Genomic DNA, 12,241 nt, shown 5'->3' on the forward strand with positions numbered 1-12,241 from the left:
AGTTCTAGCAAGCACAGCTGGTGTGGCTGGTCACTGGTTCTCTGATGGTGGCTGAGCTTGTAGTGTTCAGTATCTGCTGTCAGTCACTGTAGAATTTGAGCGTGTGTTCTCCTAGTTCAATTTAATCAGCTGCCAGAAAGCTGCAATTTATGGCTTGCTAGTATTGTGCTTCTTTCATGTTAATTCTGAAGAGTAGCAAAACACTGAAGTGCTCTTCTTTAGTTAATAATGCCACTAAAAAGAATGGCAAAAGGGGAAAACACTTTCCAGACTAATCATATTGGACTGGAAGTATGTAGCCATTGGGAAAATAAAAGCATCTGCTCCATTTCAAGGAAGAAAAAGTAGATTTTATTCTTTCAGTTGTATTCTGCTTCATGCAAGGTAACACCACTGCAGCCTTATATGGGCTCTGCTCAAGTCTGTTGACTTTCAAGTATGATGGGAAGGGGAGCATTTCGTGCTGCTTCTAGAAGAGCAAAGGACTGGGTGTTGGTAATTGTCAGGTAATGGAAAAAAGTAACAAAACTATATTGAAGTTGTGCTAAAGGTATTCAGACAGACCTAGTATATTATGATTATTTTGTATGATGAAAATCATAGTCTTGATTTTGAGTGACTTTTGATAATTTTCAGCCAGAGATGAGCTTTTTAGGATGGAGTTCAAGTCTAATTTGAGACTAAGGAGATTAATTTTCATTGATGTCTTCTTCTCCTGTCACATTTGGAACATAAATTAAGAGGGAGATATTAACAGTAATTACCAGTGATGTCTGATTTACAGTCAGTGTTACTGGTTTTTGGTGGGTGGTTGGCTTTTTTGGGTGGTTTTAGACCACGACGGTTATGTTCTTTTTCCATACATTTTACAGCCATAGAAATTGCAGGTGTGTGGTAATATACAAAGCTTTCAGATGCTGGGCCTGTCATAAGCTTTCCATTGATCTTGCTAACAAGGGAAGGCAGTAATTAGTTGGTAATGCTGCTCGGAGGAAAGAGAAGCTTTCTTAATCCTGTTTGAACATATCTGTTAGAGATAAAGAAATATAAAAGTCTGCAGATGTATCTCACTGATGATGATGGATGAGTTGGAAAGAATCCAGTTAAATATTCAGTATTGGTACATATACTTTTAAGTACTCTAAAATTTAGGTATGTCAACGTGTGTTACTGTAAAACCTTTTGTGTTTTTTAATATGAATTCATAAACATATTACTATTTACACTTAGCTATATATTTTAAAGCAATGTCTTCTGTACTAAAAAATCACAAAATACAACCATGTCCTCACTCTTTCTTCACCCACTGGTTTGTGGTGGTCTTCATGGTTTTTCCTACTCATTGTGAAGGGTTCCCTAATTAGATTTGCACAAAAGCTAGGAACTGAGTTAAAATGAAGTAAAAGTTTAATCTTATCATCTGTGTTAGTAAACTCTTGTATATGTTATCACTTCAGTATATGGCTGTCTTGGAATGTGTGCATAAGCATATCCATATTTGTCATTTTCCCCTTGCTTTTTTCCCCTAGTTCCTTTGTGTTCGCTGTATTTTTATTTTTACTTTTTCAGTCTTACAGACTTTACTGTTGCTAATCCTGTAACGATCTGGTCCTGCCATCATTAAAAGCTCGGCTGAGCTGAAGATGATGTTTTGGAAAGCTTTTTTTGATATACTGAGTTGTCTGTCTCCAGAAAATTAAATATGGTATTAAAATGTCGTAAGTTGATTCAGGTTGTGTGAATTAAATTGTACATCCCCTTGCATTGCATTTCTCCCTTAGTTTGTATTTTTTCCTGATAGCAAAAACATTTTGAGTTTGTGTTGGGAATAAAGAGATAATGAGGGTATTCATAACACTGAACTTTGATCATTGAATGCAGGTGCCAGCAGTAACCTTTGGAGGCATCTACCGTTCTCCACTGAATGTACACTGAGCTGAACTTCTCAATTTGTAGCTGAGATGCATTTTAAAGATACACATAGAGCACGTAAAACAGATCTTTTTGTCCCTTCATGTCTTCCACATGCATCTTTTAGAGGGGAAACAATGAAAGTAGAGGAAAATACTGTGCTGTTTTTAAAATAAACAAGTAGCACAAGTGAGTCAGGATTTGTAGTGAGTGATGTTGAACCCGTAGGAGCAGTTACTCTTTTTAAATACTTCTGGGGTTCAGATTCTCAGTTCCTGGTCTGTCTTGGGTTCAATAGTATCTGTGCGTCTCCCTTATAAAGCTGTTAAACAGTTAAATTGTACTTTTCAGTTCTGTTTTCTATTTTAATAATAATGCTGCTATAGGGAAAAAGTGTTTTTAAAGACTAAAGTCAGTTGTCTGACAGGAAATGTGAGAATCAGTATCACCTGGCAAATTTTATTTCAACCTTTTTATTCCTGTGTTCTGTAAGTAAGTTTATGGTTATACAGGAAATGACATATGCAACACTTAATAGAAACTACAGTCAATATTTTAAAAATTGCTTAAATTTCTTCTTGTAAAGTGGTGGTATGCTTTTTGGGTAATGTAGAGGTGTTTTCTCTGTGACACTGATTCTCTGTGCAGGAGCACATGCTTGCTTTGGTGATTGTAGGCTTTAACACAATAAATTGTTATGATTATTATTTTATTTTTACTTGCTGGATAATGTGATATGACTATTGTAAATAAGTGTATTCTGCCAAATAAATAGAGGTTATGTAATAGGAAAAACAAATACTATGATGTGAAAATTCCTGTGCTCTCTTTCTTTCCACCATGTATTTACAAATTTTAATTCCCCAGGGTAATGGGGCAATGTAGGCTAAGAGTAGGGTCTTGGGGCAGGCAACGTCCATTATGTTTTCATTGTACTCGGTAAACTGCAACCCAGTTCAGTTCTTCTCTTGAAATACTAACAGAGAGCCACTACTGAATAAAAGAATCCTTGAACTCACCATTGTTCTCCATCCCCTTACCACCTTTAAAAATAAATTCTTCATGTGCATCAGTACTGGAAATTACACAAACCAAACCTATTCAGTTTCTCTTCATAATCGAGTTGGAATAATTTCTCTGTTCCTATGTGAAAGGTGAATCATTAGCATAATGAGGTGCTTAATTTCTCACCACAAGCCTCTGTACATTAACCTCTCAGACTCACAAGCATAAATGTGAATTTATGAAATTTTATTTCTTAAAATACTATTATCCAAGAATATGAATTCTGTCCCTGTTTCGGTATGGAATTTTTCTTCTTTAATCAACATCTGTCATCATTGCTCCAAGCTAAATGGATGGTAGAGTAACAAGGAAGATTATTCTTCTTTGATTATCCAATTTGTCTTAATTACAAGCTTCTAAAACATGTGCAGCTAAACAAATGAGCAGGAAAATATTTAGAACTGGTATTAAAAGCAGCTGAAATTGCTTCAGCTGTGAACTTGACTGACTTGTGTATTTTTTTTAATAAAGATTCAGGTCTGAGTTCATGTATAGGTGGTTAAAGAAATGAGGCACTTGTGTGCCAATCACACTGAAATGGCAGTTTAAATCTGTAATACTCTAATACTTGGGTGACATGTACTAGCACATTTTGAGAAGGTCAGTATGAAGCAAGCAGCCAGCTGTTGGGTTTATCATAGATAAACTCCTACAGAGTGCAGCAACATTTAATACACCAGTGGAGCATGAAAAAAACTGTGCAAATTAAATTGAGAAGCAGCTGCTTGTAGAAGATGTGTATCTTTATATTGAACTTTGGAGGGTACATTTAGGAGGCTGCATTAAAACTTGCTATCAAAAATCTCCAACCAGAACCTTGGATTTTCGTTAAGAATAGTAATTGTGAAGATATATTTCTTCTGTTTATACAAATTTGTTCTATGTAATACATTTTGAATCAATAGAAGAGTATTGAAAAGAAGCCCTACAGAATTCAGATGGTTTTTGTTTACAAACAGGCAGTCTCTTTATCTCAAGATTACAGGTCTCATTCTCTGTGTGTGGTATTTGCTTTTTTAAAAAAGAATTTTGATTCCTTTTGAAAATGAGTAGAATATGCTCATTTAAATGAGATACTTATTTTGGTAAATGCATACTTACCAAAATACACATTCATATATGCACATAGGCACTTTTTGTAGAAGATCATTTCATAAATGTGTGGTAGTGATTTAGGCTAAACTATTGCCAGTTCTGGATATAGTGTGGAGGGGCAGAGATGGTGCCAGATGCTCTATTGCTGCCTCGCAGGAATTTCTTGTGCCTCCATTGCTTTTGTGGGGAGGCAGACAGAAGATGTGCTTTTCATATACTAATGAGGAGAACCTTATTTTTTGCATATAACATTGTATTAAGTTAGAGGGTTGTGCTGGCATGCTGGAGTGTTTATGTTGAAGTAAGAACAGTGATGAGCTTTATTCCCTGTCTGAGCAGCAAGAAGTTTGGCAGAACACTCGTGTATCTCAGCTTGTTCTCTGGCAGATAGCATGGTGTCATGTTTGTACCATCTTTTTTAAAGACAAGGTTGTAACTAGTTTTTAAAATTAAAATTTTCTTTGAGTCTTCTAGTAGTTACAGTGCTGTGACCAAACTATTTTGTGGATGTGGAGAACACTAGTAAAATCTGTAAAGACAAAGCAATGCAGTTGTTGCATGTAAGTGTGTATTTGGGATATACGTTATTCTCTTTGGTTTTAAATTTTTATGTTTTAAAGGGAATATACCATTTAGCCTCTCAAGCCTGATTGATTTAGCAATAGGGTAAAAAAATTATTTTCAGATACACCGATCTTGTCATATATGACACTGGATCAGTCAGTGCTGTGGCTTATGTTAGATTTAATGAGAAATTTCTTATAGAGTGAAGTGAGTTAATGGCTTCTAAGTAGTTTCTAACTTACTGGGATTTTCCTGTTACTCAGTTCTTATTATGGACTATTTTGGGGGAAAGGGCTAAATAAATAGTCTGTCCACCAATTTTGTATGTTACAAGGTCATTGTTTTCTATTGTAAAGACTAAAATGTATATATGTATTTTTGAGCTTGCTACTGAACCTTTCAGATCTTGCTTTTTTTGAATTTCTGTTTAGACATATGAGTAATATATAATTAAAATGAAACTTAATACTACTGAATGTGGTAAATTCCACCTTTGTAGGTCAAAGGACCACTGATGAGAAACATGCAGATTTGGGAAACATGGGAAATCAAGGTTACATGTAGCTCCTGATTAGTATAACCATCAGTTTCAGTATTTCTCTCATCTATAGACGGCCAGTTAATAACAGGTTAATAAACATGCTGTTTAAGTGCAGCTGAAACCAGGAACATATTGCTCTGGTCCCAACTGAGTTTTTTTTTAATTTACACACAAACAAGCAAGAGGGAGAAGAGAGAGGTGAAACAGTTGTAGAAGATTGGGAAAAATGGCACAGCAGCATGGATGCAGATTTAAGTAGATGGTAACGGGTCTTTGCTGAACCTCTGATATTTAAGGAGATTGGAAAATTGCAGTATGTGAGTAATGAATGAGCCAAGGGAAGAAGTGTTTCAGAAGTGCATCACGAGTCTTCTTGAATACAGAGAGTAGATTCTGTAATTCTATTAAAACAGAACAGAAGTTTTAGTCTTCACTAGTGATATATTTACTGTTAAAAGTTAATGACTAGGAAGATCATAAAATGCCAAAGTAACGTACTTGCTAGGGGTCAAACACAGCTCAGTTACGCTTGAAGTCTCTAGTTCTATCCCGTGTCACCTGGGAGCTTGTAGGTTCGAAGTGGTATCTACACACCTCTGCAACTGAAAGGCTTTTTACTTGAATATTATAAGATAATAGAAAGTAGCAATCTTGACCTGTCTATGACAATTTGCTCCCCCCTAGTGACTTACCAAGGGTTAGCAAATAGTTTCAGGAATTTCGATAAAACAGAAAGATTATTTTGGGGAGGAACACTTTGGGTTTTGGAGTAGTTTGTCTCAGGTGATTGGAGTCATGCATGCTGTGTAGAGCAGATTTTGAGTTTGTCACTAACTGATGGTTTGTGGCAATGAGAGTTGAATCTTTTAGAAAGCATTCATTGTGTAAGAAGAAAATTTATCTTCTGCTAGCAGGCAGAGTTTCAGGAAGTTTATGAAGATGTCTGTCAAAGGCAAACTTGAGGCTGAAGCCTTTACCACCATCGTGTTATATTTAATTACTAGACACTGAAGTCCAGCTTCATGCTGTCTCTCATTTTATGCCCCTCAGGCTAGAGCTTAGTGTTGCTGTGACTACCTGTATGATTTTGTACCTCCCCTTTCCACCCTCTGCCTCATCATGAAAGTATCTGTCTGCCTTAGCTTTATAAGTAATACCAAATCTTCATGTACGTTTCATGTTATATGAAAAGTGGTGTGGAGCCCCACATGAGAGCCATCAGAACAGAAAGGTGGTGCCAGCCCTTGATCCAGACAGGCAGAGCCATCCCAGTGGCTTTGAAAAGCCTTACTCTATGATTCAGTGTGTGAGCTGCCGAATTCCAAATGTGCCTTCTTTCCCTCCTTCTAATGTACTTATCTGTAACATTTATTTACAAGGCACTTTGAAATCTGCAAATGGTGAGTATAATATAAGATCAAAATGTTGATAACAGTAACCTAATTTTATCTGCTGTTTTAGGTGGGTCCATATTGTTTGTGCCCTCTATGTTCCAGGAGTGGCATTTGGAGATATTGACAAACTGCGGCCAGTAACACTTACGGAAATGAATTATTCAAAGTACGGTGCCAAGGTAAGTTTAGAAGAGATGTACTGCCAACAAGTAGATCTATTTTACATTTTTACATACGATAGAATAACATATATCTTCAGCTTTATTTTTCTTGTTTATACCAATTGCAGTGAGGCTCAGGACTAAAAAATGAGATTAACTTCGTTCGTGTTTGTTATACCATTGCTCTGTCCTCTCTCTTTCTTTCTTTGCATTTTTCTTAACCCCTGTTCTCCATAATTTCTGTCACTGTTTTCCCCCTAATTTCCTTTATGTTTTACACAGGTGCTAATTACTTTCTTTTAACATTAGTTAGTAGCAGATTGCCAAAATATGGATGGAAAGTGAAGAGGATTACATGGAGAAATGGAAGGTTAGGTTGATTAGGGTAGCAACAGATGTACGTTCAGTAAGAATTACTTTAGGGTCTATATAATTACAAGCTAGAATGCATACAAGAAGGTTGCTACAAAGCAGTATTTAAAAAAATCCACAACATGAGGCCTCAGCTTGTACAGAAAAATGGCTTTAAAATTAAAATGGTTTTACATGTAAATGTTTTCAATCCATATGAAAAATGATCATGCACAAACCATACAGAAAACCATTGCAATGGGCAGAGGACAGCACTCAGCAATTTGCTCAATACTGTTTCTGAAGCTAATGGAAGCGGTGTGGAGAAGCCATATCTGTGAGGTTCATGTGAGGGAAGGTGGTTGTACTGCTGCTCTAAGGCTTCATTTTTGCATAGTTAATTTCATTTTCTGGAATGTCAGTTTGTCAGGTTGAATACTAAATGAAAATATGTAGTGCATTTAAAAAAAACACATATAAAAAATAATTTAAAACTTACTGGTTTGCCTGTGTACAACATACTTGTATCTGGGAACATGTTCATCCTGGGTCTGCTGAGGTATTCAGCATTGTTTAGAAATGTTTGTATAAAAAGAAGTCAGAGCTGACTCCCAAAACCTTACAGACTCTTGTTGCAATGAATCTTTTTTTTTTTTTTTTTTTTTTTTTTTTTAATTAATGAGTGTTGTATAGGAGCAGGGCTAAGAATTTGCGTGTATTTTCTTACTGTGAGTAAGATGAAAGTGAAGTGCACAGAGGAGGACTCGTTACTCTCACAGAGCTGTAAACAAACACTGTTTGCTGTATCAGGTGCGAAAGTTACAGCTTACATAGCTAAATTTCACCCTGCAAAACCAGCTTAACATAATATTCTTTTCCACTTCATTTGTTATCTGTTACCTGTTGCTGTTACACAGCTAAAGGGTGCCCTTCTACTGTAGTGCATGTAGCATTCTGAGATACTTCAATCACTGAGTTTTCTTTGCTAGTCTTTTGTGTTGCTGTTAAACTTTCTGGATGGAAATATTTTCTGTAGGTGATACAGAGCTTTGCTCTATGTTCATTGTGTGAGAGATTAAGAAATGCGTGCCTGTATAGTTTTAGATCATTATGCACTGGATAGCAGCACTGCTTAAACAGCCCGTGTTCCCATTTGCTTGTTCCTGCTTATGTACTCATCATTCTAGGTTGCTGGCACAGCTGTTTGGTATGGATTTGTGGTGAAACAGACTGAGGAATTGATCTGGCTGAAAAATAAGTTTGGGTTTTTTTCCAGGCCACATTAGGGGATGTCAGTATACTGTGTGGCAAACAGCTTTGCCTAGAATGCATGTAGCTGAAACCATGGTGCAGTAATTAAGTGAATCACAACCTTCTTTATTGATATTTACAGTTCTTGAGTATTTCTTTCTGCATTATTACGTTTACTCCTCAGTTGCTGCTTATCAGAGGACATCTATGTAATTATCTATAGGTTTCAGTTATCCAGAGTACTGCTCTTGTTGTTTGTCCTCTAAACTTGTTGAACAAGCAAACATTTGCTGAGCAGTAGTGGTGTGTTTCATGATACCATACTCTATATAATTACTTGTGCATCAGTTCCTTGGGTGGTACTTAGTTGTTGCTCTGAAGGGGAATAGGAGACATGAAAGTTCATATCAAAATTCATCTGACATACTGTTTAGGCTGTTAAAGTACTTTTCTATTACTTGTTGAAAATGAAATTAATAGTGGGGGTTGGGAATGGGTGAAGTTTTAAGTAGTGTCAACTGCCAGCAGCATACTTGATTTCTGTACCACATGAGTTAAACCTACCTGTTTGGTTTTTATATGTAAGATATAAATTATTAAATATTAGGAAAAATGCACCTGAAATACTTACTGTGGTATTTTCCACTCTTCTTTATAAAGGAATGCAGTTTTTGTGAAGATCCTCGTTTTGCCAGAACTGGTGTATGCATTAGTTGTGATGCTGGGATGTGCAGAGCTTATTTCCATGTGACTTGCGCTCAAAAGGAAGGTCTCCTCTCGGAAGCGGCAGCAGAAGAGGTAGCTATGGAAAGGGTAGAATAAAAGGGTTGTATCAGAAGCTTGTGAAGACTATCTGAGATTGTGCCTTTTTTGCTCAGTAACTCTGAGCAAACCTTTTGTAAATCAGCAGCCAGTCATAGGTTGGGTAAAAGGACAGTCCAGGGAAGGCTCTGTGTTCATCAGATTACTCTGAGCACCTTTTGAAATAGTCTGGAAAAAGGCATAGAGAGGGTTAATATGAAAGTTGGCTTAATTGACCGACAGTCAATACAGACATGAATTGTAACTCTAATTCTTGAAGTTCACCTAAACTGACATGCTTACCTAGCTGTTTGTGCAGTCTGGTAATCTCGGTTTCTTACCCAATAGGAGTGTCTTGAGAAATTAACTACATTTCTAATGCCATTTTTTCATGCATGATTTCCAGTATTTTGTTGAAATTGCAGTACAGGTATATGACTTCCCTTGTGGTAACATTAGTCTTGGGAATCAGAATTAAAAGCAAATATTTATAACGTACTGGTAACTTTTTAATATCACCAGTTTCCTTCCTGTAATAGTACTAAAACGATTTAGATTTGAAATTCCTACTTCCAAATTCATTTTTATGATAGAAGTACTTGCATATCGCCAAATTTCTTCCTGATACATATATCATTTGGATTAAGCCTGTCATGTTCATAGCTGCACAGTTTAACTTCTTATTACCTTAGGAAGTACAACAGGTAACACACAAACAAGCATTACTTCTGCTTCTGTTTCTGAAAACAGTGGACCACTAAGTGATTCTTAAAGGAATCACAAAAATAATTTCTTCTGTGAGAAATAGAACTAGGAACTAGGAAGATAGCCCAATTACGTTGTTGTTGTCCCTAATAAATTATGTGTAATATCGATTCTTCAAATGCTCTGTATGGATTTCTTCTAGGCATATGCATTTACTTGCCTTTCCACCTTAACATTTTTTTACATGTTTTCTGTAACCAAATATTTTTAATCAAGGCCTAGCACAATCTGATTTTAGAGTGCTGCTAGTTTTTGGAAGTTGTCACAGGCTATGAAAACCTAAATAAAAATAAAGTATGTTTTTAGGGAAAGCCTGTGTAGATTTTATTGATCTGTGTGTGTTATAGGTGGAGTAAAGGAAAATTTGATAGGTAAATTATTAATATTTTTATTACTGTATGAAGGAAAACTGCTGTAAGTTTTTCTTCTTAGTATACAGATTTATGATGATGTTTTTACGATTTTGAAAATACACTGTCAATGAATTATACTTCTCAAACTAGATCTCCTCACGGCACTATATTTGTAGTCTGCTTGCAGGGTTTGCAAGTGCTAAAAGTTGCTGTAAACTTACAGCCATGATAACAGGCAGATCTGATGGAGGCAAGAATGAAATATAGGGGAAAAAAAAACATATGAGAGATGATAAATCACGTGGAGGTATAGCCACCAAAAACATTTGGAAAATCATTTGAGAAATCCAAATATATTGCCTTTTGTATTATTCAGAATTGTTAACCCCTTGTAGGAAGTAACGCAAGAGACAGCGAAGCAACAGGAAGTTAACGATACATGTTACATGTTAAAGAGATTTGTAGTTAGGAATTTCTTCTGTGTTTTTTTCTGGGAATGAGAAAATAGTGCAAAGATTGAACAGTAAAGAGTTAAATAGTTAATGCCTTTAAAAAGTGTTTATGATCATGCAGTGAAAACAATGGAAAACCCCTTTATATGGTAAATTACATCAACATGACAAAATTGATTTAGAAACTATCATATTAGTTGTTTTTAAAAACATGTCTATTTCAACATGTGAACTGATTGCCAGAATGTTTGTGCTGTTCAGAGCCTTTTGGCCTTGTGTGTCTTACTCTATTTTTGTTCCTTCCCCTTTGTTTTCTCTGAAACAGGATATAGCTGACCCTTTTTTTGCTTACTGTAAACAGCATGCGGACAGGTTAGACAGAAAATGGAAGCGGAAGAATTATTTGGCATTACAGTCTTACTGTAAAATGTCCTTGCAGGAAAGAGAAAAACAGCTCTCACCAGAAGCTCAGGTATTGTGTTAATAACGCAAATCTGTGTTAATCATCCATGTTAAACAAGGAAGAAATGGAAAAGATGGGAAATTGTTAGTATAGTAGGAAATGAAATGTGAAATACGTTGATAATGCATGGTTATTTAACATAGCATTGTAGGTTTTTCTCAATAAACTAATTATCAAATAGGCATACCTATCTATGCCTGTCTGAATTGAAAAATCTTGCTTTGGTTTTGTGGCAAAAAGTTGATAATTATATTTTCAGTGTGATTCATAGATTTTTTTTTTAACATTTCCTTCAAGATTCTTAACAAAAATGACAACCTGACAAGAAACTGAGCATAATTCTACTTCAAAGTTCAGTAAAAATCCGCTTTTTCCCCTTACTAATAACTTGAACTTGGCAGAAGAGTTTAACTTCCCTAAGTCTTTTTCTTGTTAGATACTTTTTCACTTTTTGTAGGCCTAAGCAGAATTCTGTGTGCTGGGTTTTTTCATAGTAAAGACTTCCTAGAAGAATAACTACGTAGGTAGAGAAAATGGGTCTGTGCTGCTGAGTGGGAGTCATCTGAGAATCTCAGGTAACATCTCTATCACTGTCTAGTGGCAGATCCATGTAAAAACTATTACTGCAAAAGCTCAACTGCTATATGTCCTGTTGATACAGAGGTTTCAATCTTCAGGAATCTGTGCACTTTGATATGTTTTGATGCCTGTACTTTATGATTTTTTCTGATTCTGAGGAATTTATGGCAGACTTTGCTTTCACTGCTTAGTTAGTACTTCATTCGGTGGAAAAATCATACCTGTGTAGAAAAGCAACTTGTTAACTGAATCCTGCCTAATTTGTTGTAGAAGGTAGCAGATGCTGTAAATAATGGAAGACAGTTATGGGAGAGAAATAACTTTTTTTCTGAAAGGAGAACTGTAGTGTAATGATTAGAAAACAAATCTTCATATCATCAAACCTTTTATTTAAAAAAAAAAAATCATACCTTTCAAGTTCTTCAGAGACCTTTGAATAGGAGTAGAGAATATTAATTTAAAATGGCTTGTGCAGTTGAGAATGAGTATGAGCAA

The 12,241-nt window shown here is 35.7% G+C and overlaps 1 protein-coding gene across 1 annotated transcript in view; it reads left to right on the plus strand.

Moving 5' to 3' along the window:
* PHF14 (PHD finger protein 14) overlaps window positions 1–12,241 on the plus strand; it is a 166,887-nt gene that overhangs the window by 31,756 nt on the left and 122,890 nt on the right. Inside the window, exons 5-7 of the mRNA XM_080382684.1 lie at window positions 6,638–6,749; window positions 8,994–9,131; window positions 11,030–11,176. Of these exons, the coding sequence (XP_080238810.1) occupies window positions 6,638–6,749; window positions 8,994–9,131; window positions 11,030–11,176 (397 nt within the window). The remainder of the gene's footprint in view (window positions 1–6,637; window positions 6,750–8,993; window positions 9,132–11,029; window positions 11,177–12,241) is intronic.

Source organism: Falco punctatus, assembly GCF_963210335.1.
Source record: "Falco punctatus genome assembly, chromosome: 4".
NCBI lineage: Eukaryota > Metazoa > Chordata > Aves > Falconiformes > Falconidae > Falco > Falco punctatus.